Source organism: Neoarius graeffei, chromosome 24 (assembly GCF_027579695.1).
Source record: "Neoarius graeffei isolate fNeoGra1 chromosome 24, fNeoGra1.pri, whole genome shotgun sequence".
NCBI lineage: Eukaryota > Metazoa > Chordata > Actinopteri > Siluriformes > Ariidae > Neoarius > Neoarius graeffei.
The window spans coordinates 44238044-44260172 of NC_083592.1; the positions used below are offsets into that span (position 1 = coordinate 44238044).

The 22129-nt window shown below is 41.3% G+C and overlaps 1 protein-coding gene across 2 annotated transcripts in view; it reads left to right on the forward strand.

Annotated features, from left to right (window-relative positions):
- Positions 1-22129, forward strand: part of arid3c (AT rich interactive domain 3C (BRIGHT-like)) — a 135511-nt gene that overhangs the window by 11977 nt on the left and 101405 nt on the right. Inside the window, exon 3 of one of the 2 annotated variants that reach the window (XM_060907287.1) lies at positions 4855-4959. The exons of the other annotated variant lie outside the window; for it this stretch is intronic. Within the exon in view, the coding sequence (XP_060763270.1) occupies positions 4855-4959 (105 nt within the window). The remainder of the gene's footprint in view (positions 1-4854; positions 4960-22129) is intronic. 2 annotated transcript variants of the gene reach the window in all.

Genomic DNA, 22129 nt, shown 5'->3' on the forward strand with positions numbered 1-22129 from the left:
GTAGCTGCATGGTTTCCTCTAACCTAGTGTCAAGGGATTACAAAGCTGTTGCTTTGAATTGAGGGTTGTGGAGCTTGATTGCGCATTGGTCCTGAAAGCATGTCATTAAGCACGTAACTATTTAGCGTTAGGTGTTTTGGCCACCAGCTGTCAAAGTAATACACAAATGCTGCAGTGGGAGGTCAGGTGATACATTGCTTTGACTTTAGTAGGCAAATGAATGCCTTTTACATAAAGGCAGTGTGCTATGAACATTATGGGTTGGTCTTGGCTAGTTTTAAAAGTTAGCATGCTTGGGTTGTCTGATAGGCTGCAAAAATATTATAGTTTGGGGTACAATCACATGCAGGTCAAACAACCTAATAGTTTGCCTTAAAATACATGAGGTGTAGTTGAACGTCAGAATGCACGCCAGCTAACTTTTGGCTGTATTTACATGGAATGACGATGATAGCAAAATTATAGCTCAATATTTTTGAACCATGTAACACCCCTGATGAAGGTATATGTTGTTGTTGTACGACATGTATTTTTACAGTCTCACCCATACTGCCTGCTAATGCCGTGTACTTATGTTAGATGAAGTATGTGCCTTTCAAATGAATATACAATAAAATTTGCCCATGCAACACAACAGAATTTATTCCGCACTCATCTCTGCCAACTCCTGCAGTGAAAGATCTATGATAATCCCAGTATTACAATTCAGGAAGATAATCAATATCTGAATTTGCATGCGAAGATGTATAAATCCTGATAGTTTTTCCTTTATTAGGGTTAGCAATACCAAGCATGGCCGTACTATTGCTTTCGAACAGTGTGGTACAATCCAAAACGATCCATGTCCATGTTGAGTATGTGCGCCCATTTCTCACTGAATGACAAGTAAACATCGAAGGACTAATTTGGTATAATAGGATGGTGATTATTGATACATACAAGCAGCTACAATTTTGCCGTTGTATTAGTAGTACACTGATTAAGCAAAGGATTGACAGTAAGTCTGACAAAATTCAGATTTTTCATAAAATATTGTACATCGTTTTCAGTCATTCTGAGCTTATAAATGCCAACACAGTACCCAAATTTACAGTGAATTGTTTGCTTTCCACATGATATACATAAAAACATTCCTATGCCTACAGTAGAGATACAGGAGGGAGCTCAGGTCACATGTCATCAGTCTCACTCCATATGGCCCTGCATGTCAGTGTTAATTACAGGAAGGACTGGTAACATAAGATAGGCAGGAATCAAGCATGGAGTATCCAGGCTGAGGGGCAGCATCAGATATACACATCTCCAGGATTAGTTTCCTCAACCACCCCCACACAAACACACACCAATTTATTGAGTTACAGAAGCCTGATTGGTTTGCGTGGGCTGTAGGCACTGGAATGACGTCAAGAGTGGGAGGGGTGGGATGTGGAGGGGCAAAGGGTTCACATTGACAATAATAAACAAATATTTGTTCTCAGTTACCAAAATCTTAATCTTAATTAACAGCCAGGTGGCACGGTGGTGTAGTGGTTAGCACTGTCATCTCACAGCAAGAAGTTTCTGGGTTTGAGCCCAGTGGGTGATGGCGGCCTTTCTGTATGGAGTTTGCATGTTCTCCCCGTGTCTGCGTGGGTTTCCTCTGGGTGCTCCGGTTTCCCCCACAGTACAAAGACATGCAGTTAGGTTAACTGGCTACTCTGAATTGCCCATAGGTGTGAATGGTTGAGAGGAGAAAACCTTGACAATAATCCAGTAGAAGGCAATGGGAAACCACTAATGTAATGTTTCCTAGAAACTCTGGTGGAAGTCAGAGCGGCCATGTCACTGCATTGACATGCCAGATAGAGAGAGAGCAAATTAAAGGAGAACTGAAGACAAATTTTTTATGATCCAAATTCTATTTCTCTCATTTTATTAAATATAGGAATGCATTTTTGATCGCTATTTTGACACTGCTATAGCAAGTTATGAGTGTTTGAAATATGCTCTGTAATATATCAGTCCATATGTCAAAGCAATGGCCATAAACGAGATTCGCTGAGACCTGTGCGAGACATCGTAGGACGGAAGTAAAACGTACAGCGGAAATCAAAGCGACCAACATCTGCCAACGTTGTCAAAAGACGTGCGCGCCCTCTTTCGAATGCTGACGTAATCAAGCCGGAAGTTTTGTTTGTTTTGATAGCAATCAGGAAAGTTTGAAAAAAGTAGGCAGTAATCGTCATTTAAACTCGTTTTTGTGCAATATTTCGTTTGGAAAACAGTTTTCAAAATGGCGGCACTGACACCTGGCTGACACTTCACGTTTTGAAGTCTCGCACAAGTCTCGTGAAGATCGCGCAGATAAACGACGCCTGCCGTGGATCAAACGAACTAAATTCAACTTGGGTAAAAACCGAATAGGCCGATAAGTATAATATTTAATTGCAATTAGTTGTCAATATGAGTCACGATATAAGGTTACTAAAACCGAAAACATAATTGAATAACACGTAAATTAAGAAATAAAGCAAGTTTAAAAATTACTTCAGTTCTCCTTTAGCAGCCACGAAAACTTGGACATACTATTTGAATGGAAATATAGCTCTTATGCAACTTGTACAATTGGATAAATTAGGAACACGAACACAGTGGATGATCTGGGGTGGCACAGTGGTGTAGTGGTTAGCACTGTTGCCTCACAGCAAGAAGGTCCGGGTTCGAGCCCCGTGGCCAACGAGGGCCTTTCTGTGTGGAGTTTGCATGTTCTCCCCGTGTCTGCGTGGGTTTCCTCCGGGTGCTCCAGTTTCCCTTACAGTCCAAAGACATGCAGTTGGGATAACTGGCTGTTCTAAATTGTCTGTAGATGTGAATGGTTGTTTCCCAAGCCCAGAAATGGGAGGAAGGGCATCTGGCATAAAACTACTGTATGTTCCAATTAATATGACATGTGGATCAATAGGGTCCACATAGACCCCGACCTGGCAACAGTAGCGGACACGGGAGAAGATGATGATGATGACTCAGTGGATGGTCTGTGACAGATTAAAATCTCAAAATAATCCATAACAGGTTCTCATAAGTGTCCAGTTTTGCACATGTCTGTACTCTTGTTCGCAAAACAAACTGTGAAGCAATTCCATGTCACGGTTAAAGACTGGTCAGCATTAATAGAAGCAAAAACTAGTCAAGTTAGAATTATTTATTTTTTGGATTTTGCTCATCTACGTACATTTTGCCAAAACACTTATAGTTAACCCGTGGCCGGCGAGGGCCTTTCTCTGTGGAGTTTGCATGTTCACCCCGTGTCCGTGTGGGTTTCCTCCGGGTGCTCCGGTTTCCCCCACAGTCCAAAGACATGCAGGTTAGGTTAACTGGTGACTCTAAATTGACCGTAGGTGTGAATGTGAGTGTGAATGGTTGTCTGTGTCTATGGTGACGCTGATACATTAGACCGTATCAGCGGATCATCAGATTAACGTTTTAAAAACGATTAGTGTGCACACAGCAACACCAATACACGATTCGCGTGCACACAGCAACACCAGTACATGGATACGCTCGGCTCCGCAGGCATCCTGCGCTCCAAATCACTCCGCCCTGAACAGCGAGTGCCCTCTGGAGGGTGCACACTCCGGCCCTGCGCAGCTCACAGAGCGCGCAAGTGAAGTGCACGAGCCACGATTCGGGACTGAGCCGCTGTGTGTGTGATCCCAGTGCATATCACTTACCACTTGCAAGTGGAAGGATGGCAAGCCTAAAGACAATCATAACTACACAATGGGCAGTATTTGCATCAGTATTTGCAGTATTTTCATACTTTTATACTCTTTAATGAAAGGTGATACAAGGCGGAAGTCCGCGCCGTTTTTCAGCAGTCGCGTCACATGACCAACGCCAGCGAATCAGGAAGGTGGATGTCACAGTGACGTTGTCCAATGACGACGCCAGCTAGAGCTCAGCACAGCGTATCCGCGTATTCTCAATGTTTACACAGCACCGGACCAGACACGATCTAGATTGAATACGTGGACGCTGGCGGATTCCCGTTTCCCGGCGTTTCCAGGCGGTTTAATGTAAACGGACAGTGCATCCGCGAAGAAAACAAGACAGATACGGTCTAATGTAAACTTGGCCTATGTGTCAGCCCTATGATGACCTGGCGACTTGTCCAGGGTGTACCCCGCCTTTCGCCCGTAGTCAGCTGGGATAGGCTCCAGCTTGCCTGCGACCCTGTAGAACAGGATAAAGCGGCTAGAGATAATGAGATGAGACTTATCGTTAACTGAAGGGAAGGTATCTGACTGGTCAGAATGTTCACATTACATGCTAGCATTTTCACACTGCTACATGAATGCAGTGAAATGTAGAGAATTCGATTGTGAATTGTGTGGATTTTAACCTTGAATGCAAATCTACCAGAGCATTGACTGTGGTGCAGAGAGGTCGTCCGGTGTAACATAAGTGAATTACCTCGCTGCTAATGTCACTAACAGAGGAGGTCTGTTTGTTTTGATGATTGAGTGGTCTGCTAATTCAGTTTAGCAACTGATCCCTTTGCACTGGAGGAGAGATGGAAAAAAGGAGCTGAGGGGAAGAGGGGAAAAAACCCAACTGTCATTATTTTTGCATCAGAACGCATTTTTATGGTACAGTTAGGCATGATGTAACCATCTAAAATATATATAAAATGTATTTTTAACCAACTTTATGTTATGCTTGTTCCTTTTCATCTGCTTTTTAAAAAATGGGCTTGCTGTGATGTTACACACAAAAATGAATATATATATATTAGTATGTAAGGCCTAAATGTGGATGCTCTGTGAGTATACACCACTTGCCATGATTTCAACTGTGCCCTTGACATGTGTTCAGTCAGGAAAAGACAGCCAGCCTGGGAGCGAGGCGGGTAATTCAAGTGTTCCTTTCCGTGGTGGTGGTGGTGGTGTTGGTGTTGGCTCCTCGTCTCTGATTCAGGAGGTTAGTAAAATCCCCCGTCACGTTCCTCGTTTCTGTCACTTGAGTCTCACTCACACCCCACCCCCTACTTTACAATGAGAAACGTTTTACTAGTCTTGCTAGTTATAGCCATCTAACATAGTGATCGTCATGAGAACTAACAACAGCCTTCTTCACTCTTATCCTGATCGAATCCTGAAAAATATAGAGTATAGAACAAATAAATAAAGAGCTTATAATTAATCTCTGCATGATGATATTGTTAAAGTTGTTTTAATGGAAAAAAAAGAAGAAGATGAAGGATATTCTGCTGATAGCATATATTTTAATTAAAAGTCCATTACATTGTTGCAAAGACACATCAGGTTGCTCAGGTGTCATCCTTCAGAGCCCATCCAAATCCAGGATCCAGACATCATGAATTACTGCAGCTCATCTGCCTCAAGCATGTCTAACTTATTTAGCTCTCAGCCTGCATGAAGGTGAGAGGGCCCGCTTTGTTTTTAATGGCCTCTGATGAATTCAGGGGTCAATTAGAGTCTGGATTCCACAGCCATGTGATAGCACTCCCCCTACCTTGACAAAAGAATTCCCAATCCCAGTCTCCACTTTTGTCCCGCAGGCAATTGCCAGGCAAAGTCGTATTTCATTTCAGTTCACCTTAAAAACCATAGAACATTCTCTTGCCATGGAACTAATTGACTTTTGTTTAACTCAAAACGGGGATACACTAACACCCACGTGCTAAAAGAGTTGTGCGTCAAGGGAAAGGCAGGACTGTTTCCCAGCAGAGAAGCAGGCCACAGTTAATGGGCTATACTGGAAGCTGAAGGCTGTTTGTTTAACACATTTTCACCCCTGCACCCCATTCCTTTCCCACAGCTGTACAAATGATTTATCAGGCCTGATGGGAACAATAAAGCATTTTGAATGGAAACTTAAAGTTACCTTCTGATACCTTCTAATTATTTCAAATCTACTCAAACCCACATCTCTGTTTGTTGGGGTTTCCTGTGGATAAAATTTCTCAACTGCAAATCCAGAGAGGCAGCAACGTTCATTCAGTATGTCTAACTTGATACGACAGTTACGTTGAACACATCCAGCACGTCATACATCCTGTCTGCCAAAACACAGTCGAGTGAGCAAAATGATTTTAGAAACCAGAGAAAAAAAGGGCTCCTGCCAATAAAGTACGTTTCATTTTGCGTCATCCAAAGCCATTCACTATAACAGACAAGATAAACATTTTTAATTGAATAAACATCCCAATATTTTTCTTATTTGAATCTAAATCTTTGTTGAAGCTACATTAATTGCCCGTTTTATTACGTACATCTACCCTTGTGACTGGCTCCAGAGCCAACACAATCCTGTCTAGGTTAAAGCATTTACTGAAGATGAATGAATAAATCCACCATATTGCTGGGTTTCACGTGACGTCACGTCCGCCTCATTAGTTATTCAAAACTTTAGCTGGTGGTCCACCAAAGCTCAGTTGACAAAGTGTTTGTATGGAGAAGCTGCATTGCTCGCATGAAAAATGCCTTACGCTTGCGTTGTTTTAGGTTGTTCGAATTGATCAAACCGTGAAACTGATAAAAGTTTCTTCAGGGTTCCCCGTGAACTAATAAAAAAGGGTGAACGAACACAGGATTTCACAAAAAGATGCCGAGAAAGGTGGCTTTTGAACCTCTCACTGAAATTGAAGGGATCCGAGTCGAAGCATGCTCGAGTTTGCAGTGATCACTTGGTGAAAGGTTTGTATCTCCCTCTCAGCTATGGCCTTAGTGTTTTCCAAGTACTTTTCTTGCTATGTGTTGTTATTTTACAGTACTTTTTTAAGTCATGAAGCGCTAAAGTCCCCAGCTGTTTCTTTGTTTACTCCTCACAAAGTCCATATGCATGAAGGTCGCGACAAAATTCCTCCCCAGCCGTACAGTTACAATGCGCCGTGATCACTTCTCTGTCTTGTTTAACTAAGATCCAGGTCTTTAAAGGGGTTTCTGATGATCTTTGTGAATGATTTACCTGAGAGATAAGAGCCAGCACAAGTGAGAATCAAGTGAACTGTTGTTTGTTTACACTTCACCTTGCAGCGCTTCATTGTAAAGACGCAAACGAAAAGCTTAAAAAAAACAACAACTTACATGGACAAAAACAATACAGGATTCATTCGGCAGCGACTTGATAGCGAGGTCCTTTACCCAGCCACATACAAAAAAGTTGTAAGCCTCCATACTCTTCCACACTTTCATCTGTTTTGCGGTGTAGAAGGACGTCTGCAACACCAGATAGTTCAAGATGTTGGGGAACTCGACTGAAGGGTAATTTTCGAGATCGTATGACAAATCCTTCTTTCCCAGACTGTAGGGGTCGATTCCATTGCACATAACAATCTTCTGAATATATCTAAAGCGCGCAGTGACTTCTAGACTACGAGCGTACTCTGATATGTTATCGCTAGTTGTTTGCACTACGGCAGCCGTTTAGACCACCAGCTATTTCACTTCCGGTAAAACTGCTAAGAAAAGTCACGTGACTGAAACCCAGCAATAGGTCATGTTTTATGTGCACAATTACCGACTGCTGTTGCTACAAACAATTGATCAACTCAACTGTACCCCTTTTATCAGTGCAGGACCGCTGACATGGTTTAAAAATTCCAGTATCACTACGCCACCTGATATACAGTTAGGTCCATATATATTTGGACACTGACAAATTTAGTTTTTTTACCTGTTTACTGAAACATATTCAAGTTATAGTTATATAATGGACATAAAGTCCAGACTTTCAGCTTTCATTTGAGGGTATCCACATTAAAATTGGATGAAGGGTTTAGGAGTTTCAGCTCCTTAACATGTGCCACCCTGTTTTTAAAGGGACCAAAAGTAATTGGCCAATTGACTCAAAGGCTATTTCATGGGCAGGTGTGGGCAATTCCTTCATTATGTCATTCTCAATTAAGCAGATAAAAGGCCTGGAGTTGATTTGAGGTGTGGTGCTTGCATTTGGAAGATTTTGCTGTGAAGAAAACATGTGGTCAAAGGAGCTCTCCATGCAGGTGAAACAAGCCATCCTTAAGCTGCGAAAACAGAAAAAACCCATCAGAGAAATTGCTACAATATTAGGAGTGGCAAAATCTACAGTTTGGTACATTCTGAGAAAGAAAGAAAGAAAGAAAGAAAGAAAGAAAGAAAGAAAGAAAGAACTGGTGAACTCATCAATGCAAAAAGACCTGGACGCCCACAGAAGACAACAGTAGTGGATGATCACAGAATAATTTCCATGGTGAAGAGAAACCCCTTCACAACAGCCAACCAAGTGAACAACACTCTCCAGGAGGTAAGCGTATCAATATCCAAATCTACCATAAAGAGAAGACTGTATGAAAGTAAATACAGAGGGATCACTGCACGGTGCAAGCCACTCATAAGCCTCAAGAATAAAAAGGCTAGATTGGACTTTGCTAAAAAACATCTAAAAAAGCCAGCAGTTCTGGAAGAACATTCTTTGGACAGATGAAACCAAGATCAACCTCTACCAGAATGATGGAAAGAAAAAAGTATGGCAAAGGCATGGTACAGCTCATGATCTAAAGCATACCACATCATCTGTAAAACACGGCGGAGGCAGTGTGATGGCTTGGGCATGCATGGTTGCCAGTGGCACTGGGTCACTAGTGTTTATTGATGATGTGACACAGGACAGAAGCAGCCGGATGAATTCTGAGGTATTCAGAGACATAATGTGTGCTCAAATCCAGCCAAATGCAGCCAAACTGATTGGTCGGCGTTTCATAATACAGATGGACAATGACCCAAAACATAAAGCCAAAGCAACCCAGGAGTTTATTAAAGCAAAGAAGTGGAATATTCTTGAATGGCCAAGTCAGTCACCTGATCTCAACCCAATTGAGCATGCATTTCACTTGTTAAAGACTAAACTTCAGACAGAAAGGCCCACAAACAAACAGCAACTGAAAACTGCTGCAGTAAAGGCCTGGCAGAGCATTAAAAAGGAGGAAACACAGCGTCTGGTGATGTCCATGAGTTCAAGACTTCAGGCAGTCATTGCCAACAAAGGGTTTTCAACCAAGTATTAAAAATGAACATTTTACAATTATTTAATTTGTCCAATTACTTTTGAGCCCCTGAAATGAAGGGATCGTGTTTAAAAAATGCTTTAGTTCCTCACATTTTTATGCAATAATTTTGTTCAACCCACTGAATTAAAGCTGAAAGTCTGAACTTCAACTGCATCTGAATTGTTTTGTTCAAAATTCATTGTGGTAATGTACAGAACCAAAATTATAAAAATGTTGTCTCTGTCCAAATATTTATGGACCTAACTGTATTTGTACCAATGCATTAAAAATAGCCTACCTCCCACATAATATGTGATCAGAGGAAATCCACGGATACAATACTACATGGCAATTGGATTAAGAAAGTAATTTTACATCCACAAAATAACATATGGTAGATTTGTTTGATACAATGCTATTCCCTGTAGCTGTACCTACTGTAATAAACATAATAAACCGGTCACTGAATAGTAAAAGCCGTAGTGTTCAATTTTGGCAGAAGTTCACAAAACTAGGTAGCTACTAAAAATAAATAGCTAAAGATTCCACCCATTCAGGTTCAACTATACTCCCCAGTATCGGATTAATTAAAAATAATTGTAATAGCAACGATTCTTCTAGTTATATGGCTGTTTAGCTATGATAACTTCTCTTACCTGATGTCTTCAACCATTGCAGTTAGTGTTTCTCTCATTTAAAAAATAACTTATAAACTGTACCTATAAGCTATTTAACAGTTATTCCCCAAAATCAAGTTGTACATGAGCTGATAGCCTACGAGGCACGTAGCACCGAGTCGGCTATAAGCCATGTATGACGATATTGAGTGGAATAACTGTTTTATTCTATCCACGTTCACTGGATTTTGAGAAACAGAGTATTTTTATTTATTTATTTATTTAATTTTTTTTTTTTGCAAATTCGATAAATCAAAACTTCATACAAAACATCTGACAAAATCAGTTCCGCTTAGAAAGTAAACAAACCGGCAAAATGACAGTAGCAATTTGTGAAAGTTGCTAACATAATAATTCTTATAAAATAAAAAAAATGTATGTTCTTACTATCAAATGCTTTTATTCCATTTTTTTTTATTTTTGGGGGTTTTGTTTTCGAGTCGAGTTTTTATTTCGTCCTCGGTTGGTTCAGCAACACGCTCCGCCATTTTGTTTTTCTCTACTCATGGTATATGAGCTGATATCCTAGTAGTAGAATAGCCGATCAGAATGTGCAATTGCTCATATCCAGTGAATGTGGATAGAATAACTATCTGTTAGCAAGACCCTGTGCCCTAATGATAGCACACACTTGGATTAACTGGGTTAGAATCCATATCCGTGGACATCTTAGTGGTAAAACAGTCACTTCTGGTCGCCACTGACCTCGATTATACGAGCAAGGAAGCAATTAGTAAATTTAGATTGAAGTCCACACAAAATCAATACAAACCAGATACAGCTCCTCCTCGGCCAGTCAAGCCATGGAAGTTCCTCACTTTATTTTTGTCCATCTGTCTGCTCAAAAACACGGATATACATTGGAGAAAAAGTAACGAGGTCTGTCTATTCTTCCGTAAATGGCTTCAGTGCCAAATAAAAGAAGTCTACAAGAATTTCACTCCTGTCCAGGATAAATATTTTAGTCATTTAAGTTAAGCATGATTAACTACGCTTTGAAAAAGCAGCCAGTCCCAACCACAAAGGAAATCTCCTTGAATAAGGCTTAATGATGTTTAATAGAATTTTGACAAGGTAATGGATTTGTTTTCCTTCCTCAATTCCACTCGTATACCCTCAATGCCTGTGACAAACCTTTAGCAGGAAAAGGATTACAAGGCAGATGAAAGATCAATATTGACCCTTTTTGGAAGGGGGAAACAGAAAAGCAAGAAACAATCCATTGGAGCCCTATATAGTTTGGAAGCAAGTCAGCACTTCCACACAGGATTGAGGTTGTTTTGTGGCATCAGATGGAGCATAAGGCTAGTTCACTTGAGCTGGCCCCTCTTTAGGGGGCGATCGCAGACCAATAAAACTTTATAACAGATAGCAGAGAGGAAGTCATTTGTAGAGGAACCCCACTGAACAATTAAGAGCCATGCTACTTTTAGGCATGGGCAAGAATGTATATTTTTATGTGGCCTGAGGTGCGACTCGGTCACATTAACAGTTTGATCATCTAAAGGATGGGTGTAGAGTATGTCGAAGACACATGAACTCCAGCTAATGCTAACGCAGATAAAAACGACGCTGCTCCTGCGCCTTTAAGATGGCAGAGTAACGTGATCCTTTTTAATCAGCATTTGCTTCTGTGAAATCTAACATGGGCTTGCTGACACTTTGTTTCTGTTTAGCATTAGCAGAATCTGATGCCCTTTGACCTACTCGAAGCCCCCTCCCCCGCTTCCACTTCGCCATAAAACAGCGTTCGCAGCTCATAGATTCCATACTAGGTCAGAGATCATTAAAAAGATCAAAGAAATGGGAAGGGGGGGCAGATGGGGGCAAAAAAAAAGGATCATTGGTGGTGCATGGAATTCATTGGTTGAGTCGAGGGAATCTGCAATGATCACACATGTTGAGGTACATTTGAAAAAAGAGATGCTAGCATTTTGCACATGTTTAGGATTGTGTGTGGTTGGGCCACAGTGTTAACGTGGTTTATAATTTGCACGACCCGTATTTCCGTTCGGCTACATGTTAGCCAACAGCTGCATAACTTGACTGCTGAAATCTTGTTGCTGTTGTTGTTCTGCTCTCAGATAACCTGGACTCATGTTCCCATCTTTAATTATTCAACACCGCAGCCATAAAACTCTTCTTTAACGGCTTTCTCAGCCGTGTATATGTAAAACTCCAACGTGACTCCTAAAAGGACTCAGATATATTGGTTCAGCATGGTACATGCACATTTCATTTTAGAGTGATCATGGGCTTTTGTGGTTACATAGAACATAACATTCGTAATATATAACCGTATGTACAGGGTTAGTCAAAATTATGTTAACACTAATGGATTATTTTTCTCCTGAATGTGTGGTGCGCTGTGACCGCTGCTGGCGTAATTGGGCCCTACTTTTCTGACACCCCAACAGTGACGTCAGACGTCTACTTACAGATGGTGCAGCAGTACGCCATTGATGAACTTCCGCTACAGATCCGATTGGTTTTTACCATTTAAGTGTTCCCATAATTTTGACCAACCCTGTATTACTCAATATATAAATAATAGACATATCATACAGATAGTGTGATTTTAAAAGTTATACGGCCTTTTGAGTTCATAAAATCGGTGAAATTTAGTTCTCTCTGAAATTTGGTCATTGTGATATATGTTTATTTTTGTCTCATCTCATCTCATTATCTCTAGCCGCTTTATCCTGTTCTACAGGGTCGCAGGCAAGCTGGAGCCTATCCCAGCTGACTACGGGTGAAAGGTGGGGTACACCCTGGACAAGTCGCCAGGTCATCCCAGGGCTGACACATAGACACAGACAACCATTCACACTCACATTCACACCTACGGTCAATTTAGAGTCACCAGTTAACCTAACCTGCATGTCTTTGGACTGTGGGGGAAACCGGAGCACCCGGAGGAAACCCACGCGGACACGGGGAGAACATGCAAACTCCGCACAGAAAAGCCCTTGCCGGCCACGGGGCTCGAACCCGGACCCTCTTGCTGTGAGGCGACAGCGCTAACCACTACACCACCGTGCCGCCCTGTTTATTTTTGTAATATCTTAAAAAAAACCTAGGCCATTCTGTGGCTGGGAAGTTATTTAATTTGAAGGGATTCCCGAGCAAATTATGTGCATGAAATCGCTCGCTTTGCGTGGTCAAGCAGACAGAGGAAGTCTGTTTGCGCATGCGCAGGTTTACCTTCTTCCTCTTCTTTTGGGTTTTACAGCAGCTGGCATCTACAGTATTGCATTACTGCCATCTACAGGTTTACCTTTGGCTGTGCACTGACAGTTACATCATTCTGTCACTAAACAAACAGCTGATCACACCGAGGTGCTCGCTGACCGCTGATATTTATTAGTTTGGTCCTGCGTTTCCTTTCCTTCGTATATAACATATTTTTTCTTCTCACTTTCCGTTACTGTAGTCGGTCTTTCACATTTCATTCGCACACTCCATTTTTCTCTCCTGTTTCAAATTTGTATCCCACAATGCCTTGCGTGAACGGGGAAAGCCCACCACGTGCTGCATGACGTAGTATCTTGAATGAGGTCACAGTGAAGCAGGGAAAAAATAGCGGAGAATTTAGGGCCACATGTCTCTAAATTCATTAATTGTTCTTTTAGGGGAAAAAAGTAATAAAATTGGAATTCTATGATTCAAATTCAGTAGCTATCGGTCCACTAAAAAAAATAATTGGGTGTCGGGGAAAATTGTTTTTATGACCCAAACATGGAAAATCTGAAAGGCAGTCTACCTTTAAGTTTGAAAGGTTAAAGTGCAATTCCTTATATGGGTTCCTCATCAACACATTATACTAACGAACTCTGCTGCTTTGTTGCAGAGCAGCACTTTCGTTGAATAGGTGTTACATACTCCGTAAAAGGGAAACCACGTACTTAAGTGAATTAAGCTTCTTCTTTTTGGTTGAACAAGATGTGCAAGATCTAAACTGTGATGACACTGGCTTTTAGCGCTAATACAAGATTCGAGAAAAAAAAAACAACAACGATCATTTGTTTTGCTTTGTTTTGTTTTAAAAATTTCGGTTACAGCTCTCCAAAAGCAGTCTTGTCAATAAGACACTTGATTTTTAATGCGTAACAACAAGGGGAAGTGCCTTCATTTGGGTGTGGGCCCTGAGCGGATTAGATGACAATCACAGGGTTCTTCTTTTTTGATGGAACATGAATACGGTAGAGGCCCTGGTGGAGGTATATTTTGCCATGATATCTTCACCATCTGCTTACACAATACTGGTCAGACCCGTCCTCCTGCAGGAAGGAAATGCCACCACCACCCCATCCCCCATTTCCCCTGCCCCCCCCCATCCCCAACTGATGATGTGGCAGTCTGAGTCATAAATTTAATAGCCTGCTCTCCCCTCCTCTTTCCTCGCCACTCCTTCCTCATTGCCTCATCCCTTCTTCATCCCCTCCCCAGGATTGCTGATCTCCTTCCTTCAATTATTTGCCGTCCTGATTTTTTCGTGCACCATTCCAAGTTGAGTTGTGCAACAGAAAGCGGGCACTAGGGACACATTTTTCGACCGCCATATTTATGTTATGATATGTAGGGGGTTTTTTTTCCTCCTTGGAAATTGTTTTTGTTTTCATGTTCGGCTACATAAGGAGAGAACTGATGAGATGGATCCAATGATTTCCTGTCATTTAATGCCTTGTCGCCATGCGTCTGCTGATTTATGGGTTGATTTATAATCATCTATTATATAAATTAGGTTATCATAATGAAGTTAGAACTCATGCAGTGGTGGTGGGGGGCCGTTATAGGAGAAATGGCTGTGTGTGTGTGTGTGTGTGTGTTTGGAAAACTAGATTGCTATCTACATTGAACTTTAGATACGTAAAAAGGCTTTTTTTTTTTAAAATAATGCAAACATGCACACACATGCTCAAACAGAAAATATGCTATATGGGCAAAACAGCTACTGGAAAAAGCAGGTATAGACACTGTGCCAGAAATGCTGTTGAAACCAAACAAACTGGTTGTGAAAAGAGAGAACGTCTTAACAGATGTAGTCGATGACGTCGGGCGAGAAAAATAACGAGTCTTTCTCCTCTTACATTCTTCTACTCATAAGTTTGTCCTCACTGTTAACAGAGTTTACACGTAGCATTTAATTAGTATCGAATCAAATATCCACTGTAGAAAATAGATTTGTTTTTTACAGTTCCTATTTTTCTGCCATATTGTTATCTCGTTTCAGTGTTGCACAGCATTGTGCACATTTTCAAAACATTGCCTGTACGTTATTTGTTGTCATGTATCCTTTATTTTCTGCTGCAGCATCTGTGAACTAAAATTTCATTGTACTTCATGACACGAAAGTTCTTGAATCTTGAATTTAGTTGTTATAAGGATCTGGAGATTGACATACAATTGCTATAAATGAAATCTCTTCATCTTCATTTTGTATGAGCATGTGCAAATTTTTTTGCCCTCGATTGTATATAGTAGATTAGACAATGTGTAATGTCTTTGTGCAATTATATAAACAAAAGAGAACTGAATCAGATGACCTTGCCTAATAAGTCTGTTCATACAGGCATGGTAACCAGCTCAAGTCCCGCTGTCAAAGGCCATAAAAGGCAACTTCATACAGGAGCCAGATTGGTGCTATGTCACAACGGCGGCTGCTCCTCTATATATGCACATCCTCACGCACAGCTTACATTTAACATCTTGTTTCTCCAGGCACTCACCATTAACCTTCCTATAGTAGTCTTACGTCTTACTCCAGACATCTGTGGACATCTTGTTAGGAACATGGAACCTGCCTCAAATCAAAGTCAAATTTATTCATCACCGTACACAATCATACAGAGTGCGACATGCGTGAAATGCTTATTGCAGTGCTCCATAGGTTGTGAAGATAGTTTGGGGGGGAGGAAAAGTCGTAAAAAAGGAAAGATAAAGTAAAATAGAATGTAATAAATAGAAAAAAACAAGAATAAAAATAAAAATGTGATCATGAAGTGCTCTGCAGAATATGTATACATAATTTATTCTATCCACATTCACTGGATATGAGCAGTCGCATGCTCTGATTGGCTACTCTGCAACTAGGATATCAGCTCATATACCGTGAGTAGAGAAAAACAAAATGGCGGCGCGTGTTGCTGAACCAACCGAGGATGAAATAATAACTCGACCCGAAAACAACCCCCCAAAACAATACCAAAAAAAGCACTAAAATATGGAATAAAAATATTTGATGGTAAGAACGTATCTTTTTTTAATAATAATAATAATTATTATTATTATTATTATTATTATTATTATAGCATTTATCACAAATTGCTCCTGTCATTTCACCAGTTTGTTTACATTCTAAGCAGAAATGATTTTATCGGACGTTTTGTATAAAGGTTTTATTTATCGAATTTGCAAAAAATAAACATAAAAATGCTCCATTTCTCAAAATCCAGTGAATGTGGATAGAATTAAACAGTTATTCCACTCAATCTCGTCGTACATGGCTTATAGCTGACCCGAAGCTACGCGCCTCGTCGGCTATCAGCTCATGTACGACTCGATTTCGTGGAATAACTGTTAAATATAGCACTGCACTATACATAATATACACGGTAGTATATACAATATAGAGAATATGTATAAATATATTGCACACATACAAAAAAATGGCCTGACAAATATTTTAAATTATTCTTTTTTTTTAATTAGCTGATTTTGTGAATATTTTGCACATGTTGGTAATACCGTACCAAAGTGGATCATCTGAAATCAATGCTTTAAAAATCCATTCAAGTCATTACTATCAGGCCAGTCAATGTTATCTCCAGGATGGACATATTTGAACTAATCACCTATATATTTGAACTAATCAGCTGATGGAAGAAATCGTTAGTAACATATTGTACGTTGCAGGGCTGAAGACAACAAGGTCTTGGTAAACTGGTTGTCGGGGGGGAGGGGGGGTTCTGGGCTGTTTTTTTTTTGACAAAAATGTTCTGCGTCTTTGATCTGCCACTCGGATTGACCCGTGTTCATACCCAAGAGAGCAGCTGGAGAGAAAAGAGGAGCTAATGACTAATCCAGTCTCCTCCTGCATTTTCCACATTGTAGTTGTAAATTATGATGAAAACACAAGCCAACTGATAACCTGCAGATGTGCAGATTTACGGGATCATTATCTGCTGGCGAAAGTGCTAGGAATGTCACAGTCATCTATGAACCTGGTCGAATCATATGATTAAATACGGATGGAGTGGAATGAGAAAAGCTGAAGATATTTGTAACAGTTTATCCGATACGTAACATGCTATAGACGTTTTTGTCACTTATAGCTCAAAGCGTATTTTTCTGTCGATAAGAACGAGACATTCTTCTGCTTAAAACAGGCTGGAGACAAGTTCTGTCAAGTTAAAAGCAAATTTATCAATTAAGCAGACGATAAAGATATATCTTGGAAAGGCTTATTCAACATGCAGCTCTGTTTGTACAGACCTCCATACTCACTGAGCTTGTGCTATCCCCCTCCTTTAAAACCCCAGGCTTTTGCCAAGGTCTGCGTCATGCAACACTTTGTTTGACCTCTCCCCCATCGTGTTTGCTCACACTTGTGGCCCTGTGACTTATCTGGCAGCGTTTAGTTGGCCTGGCTCCAGCTGGCTGCTACCACTGCTGCAGCGTGCAGACGATCTGCTACAGATGCCTGAGAGCAGAGAGCCAGATTTATGTTTTAAAGCAAAAGACAGCTGAGGCTGAAGGAATGAAGTAGTGCGGTGTGAGCCAAGTGTTCACCTGATCCTGTGCTGATTCAGCTAATGCGGTCCATAGCTTAGTTTTATTTTTCCCTGCTTTTTTTTTTCTTCTCTTATGTAACTGTAACGTTGTCTTGTTAGCAAGTCTTCGGGAAACTTTGAAGAGAGAAGACCTTCCTGGGAGGATAGGATTGTTTTTTGGTTTCAAGTTCGCGCCTCTTTTGCTTCACTGTGTATGCTGAGTAGGCGTGTAATATCCATATTCATATCCATATCCATATCTACTGTATAGCTGTATTTGGATTTAATCCCACAGTGGACATGGCGTAAACTACAGGGGGTTTTTTGGTTGTTGTTTTGCTGTTTTTTAATGAACCATACCACTCTGGTCCCAGAGTGGCATGGTGGTGTAGTGGTTAACACAGTCGCCTCACAGCAAGAAGGTCCTGGGTTCGAGCCCAGTGGCCGGCTTCTGTGTGGAGTTTGCATGTTCTCCCCGTGTCTGCGTGGGTTTCCTCCAGGTGCTCCAGTTTCCCCCACAGTTCAAAGACACGCGGTTAAGTTAATATGGGACGGCTTTGGAGGAACCTAACTCCCAACTGCTCCCCGGGTGCTGTTAGCATGGCTGCCCACTGCTCTGGGTATGTGTGTGTTCACTGCTTCAGATGGGTTCAGTGCAGAGAGAAATTTCACAAGCATGCGATGAATAAAGTTCTTCTTCTGGTCCCAGAAACACTGGAAAAAATATCAGAGGTAGAAATGCCAGCACTGTCCATATAGTCCACTTGTCCCAGCTCTCAACTACAGATGTGTGTTTTTTTTTTTAAATCCCATCCATGCCATTATTATTTTTGTTTGTATCTGACAGTGATCATTTGTAACAGGTTTACTTGTTTCTATTTCACAAGCTCAGGTATCCTTTCCAAGATCAAGGTGCAGGGTCCATGATCTTGGAGCCTTTCTCTAGGAATTTTGTTTAGAATGGTGATCAGTTTGCGACACTGATCTACACTGCTTGGCCTGGGAGGATCTTGTTCCATAGCAACACAAGAGAGTGGAGATGATAGGACCCTCCGCAGGTTGCATCCCGCAACCATTCACACCTACGGACAATTGTAGCCAGTTAACCGAACCGCGTGTCTTTGAACTGTGGGGAAAACCGGAGCACCCGGAAGAAACCCATGCAGACATGGGGAGAACATGCAAACTCCACACAGAAAGGCCCCCGTCAGCCACTGGGCTCAAACCCAGAACCTTCTTGCCGTGAGGCAACAGTGCTAACCACTACACCACCGTGCCGCTCACTAACTAAAATGGCCCAAGTTAAACCAATGCAACCCTGACCAGAATGAATGAAGGAACGATGTTTAGTCAATGCAGTTCACATCCCTGTGTGTCCATGATTTTTTCTTGCCCTACAAGCTCCATATTGTTAAACCCAGCATGAATGAAAAAACTGCCCATATGTACGACTTTTTTGCTGCATCCTGCAGGAACCCCTAGTCTCTAGCAGATGCTCTGTGAATTTTTCTTGCAAGCTTTCTTTTTTAAAAAATGGTAAGCCTTGTATTAGATTCTGTTTAGAGCATGTGTTAATTCCAAATAATGTATTCATATTCAGTTGCTTCCCTAATGCAGAAACATAAAATAAGCAGAATTATTCACACTTATGTGAAGAGCTGTGATGCAACATAAAGCGATGCACTGTTATACACCTTAAAGCGATTAACCAGGAAATTTTGAAATTACAGGGTTATGAAATGTCATTATACATTAAAGAACTGAAGGCAATTTTTTTTATTATCAAAATTCTATTTCTCATTTTATTAAATATAGGAATGCATTTTTGATCGCTATTTTGTCACTGCTATAGCACGTTATGAGTGTTTGAAATATGCTATGTAATATCTCATCTCATCTCATTATCTCTAGCCGCTTTATCCTTCTACAGGGTCGCAGGCAAGCTGGAGCCTATCCCAGCTGACTATGGGCGAAAGGTGGGGTACACCCTGGACAAGTCGCCAGGTCATCACAGGGCTGACACATAGACACAGACAACCATTCACACTCACATTCACACCTACGGTCAATTTAGAGTCACCAGTTAACCTAACCTGCATGTCTTTGGACTGTGGGGGAAACCGGAGCACCCGGAGGAAACCCACGCGGACACGGGGAGAACATGCAAACTCCACACAGAAAGGCCCTCGCCGGCCCCGGGGCTCGAACCCAGGACCTTCTTGCTGTGAGGCGACAGCGCTAACCACTACACCACCGTGCCGCCCGCTATGTAATATATCAGTCCATATGTCAAAGCAATGGCCATAAACGAGATTCGTTGAGACCTGTGCGAGACATCGTAGGACGGAAGTAAAACGTACAGCGGAAATCAAAGTGACCAACATCTGCCAACGTTGTCAAAAGACGCGCGCGCCCTCTTTCGAATGCTGATGTAATCAAGCCGGAAGTTTTGTTTCTTTTGATAGCAATCAGGAAAGTTTGAAAAAAGTAGGCAGTAATCATCATTTAAACTCGTTTTTGTGCAATATTTCGTTTGGAAAACAGTTTTCAAAATGGCGGCACTGACACCTGGCCGACACGTCACGTTTCCAAGTCGCGCACAAGTCTCGTGAAGATCACGTGGATAAGCGACGCCTGCCGTGGACCAAACGAACTAAATTCAACATGGCTAAAAACCGAATAGGCCGATAAGTATAATATTTAATTGCAATTAGTTGCCAATACGAGTCACGATATAAGGTTACTAAAACCGAAAACGTAATCGAATAACACGTTAATTAAGAAATAAAGCAAGTTTAAAAATGACTTCAGTGCTCCTTTAATAAAAGATGTTCGAGACAAAAAAATTAAGTGGACTTTAGCTTAAAAACATGTTAAAGTTGTAGCATCAGTCCTTTAGGCCATTTCCCTGGCAGCGGCTATACTAGATTAGCCAGATATATGGCTGTATTAGGAGACAAAATTAGTTGAAATTATTAGACGAAATTATGAAATCAAATTATTAGGTGGCGCTGCGTGATGTGGGATTCCGCACAGCTTCTTCATTCCGTCCCGGATCCAAGACCTTTGGCTGAGTGGCTTCATCAAGTAAAGCAGGAAAACTTTATTCCGGGAAAAAGCAGCAAATTGTGCAGTGAGCATTTTACAGAAGATTGTTTTGTCGAGGACTTGTATGAACAAATCACTAGGAAGAAGCTAGACATGAGGCAGAAACGACAACTGAAGCCAGACGCGATCCCGACTTTGTTTCACTACAAAACACCGACACCGGCAGCACGACAGCACACCACCGTGTCGCGCATCAAACGGATGGAAGATAAGCAGGTAAATTTTTTTTTAAATAAACAGACAATAAACTAGCCACTACTTTATTTTAATTCTTTTTCTAATCCTGCATTGCCATAATTTTTGTAGAAAAATGCAAACAACTTGACCGAGAAGTCACGCTAGACCACAATATTATACTATAGTCGAGTATAGCATGCACTTGTACATCTCTGCTGTGCTCGCAGAAAATGACATCACACCTGACGGAGTTATGGCGGCCTCCCTGACAAAAAATAGCCCCGTCCATTTTCATCACTTTCGTGGTTATACCGTTAAGAACAAATTCAACATACAGCTTTTTTATAAAGGACAGACATAAAGACAGACTTTAGCTCAATTTGTTTATTTGCAAGATATTTCCTTTAAGTTTGGTAACATCCCCATCATTTATCATCATTCTCTATGTCTGGGTCCTTCTTTCTCCTCCTCCTGTCTCTGTGTGTCTACTTAGCGCCAAGGGGAGGGGTCCAGCTGACAGATTGAGCTAGCCAGCCTGGGGTCAGAGGGGTTAAATTGAACAAATCTGTCCATTGACGTCCTGTCTCCTCCACCTTCCTCTAATGTCATTATTGCCAGGTGTCAGGGGGCCAGCGGGCATGTCGCCAACACTGACTACACAGAACCCTGAGTGGCCACTTACACAGATGGGACCTCCCACCATGACAGGCTCCTTTTGTCTCAGGATGTGTCAGCAGAGGTAGCCAAAGAAAACATTGAGTCCTCCCTGTTCATCCTGCCAGAGATATTATTTAGGACATACTGGCGTTGCACTGCGAAGTGCTGGACTTGACTGGCAGTGTATCTCTAAATCTTTTATAAACAAGTACGAACAGGAGACTCTGAATTCATGTTTTATATTTTTTACAATATGGGAATTTTATACTGTAAGTTACAAGATCCCAGTATTTCCTTGTGCAGGTCTGGAAAGTCTGTCCACATCTGAAAAAGTACAAACGTTCAGAAAGAATTTTGTGGTCAAAGACACAATAAAGATACTAAAGTGCTAAATCATTTTTTTTAAACATCCCCTTATTTTCTGCACAAATGCAGCCTTAATGCATATCGAAAAAATTATTCATTCTGCAACACTTAAGTGTTCTTTATTTGTTTCTCTGTGAAAAGAAAAAGCGTTTCCTATTTCACATTTCATATTTCACCTTTGAAAGATACAGTACTCTGGTATATTTCATTCCCATTTTCCAGTCTTCCAGTATTATACCCACGCTCCGGGTGGGGTGGGGTGGGGGGTTTGAGGGGGTGGTGTTATACTGGTTTTTAACCTCTGTCCTTCCGTATCTCCATCCGTCCGAAACACCCTTTTTCTC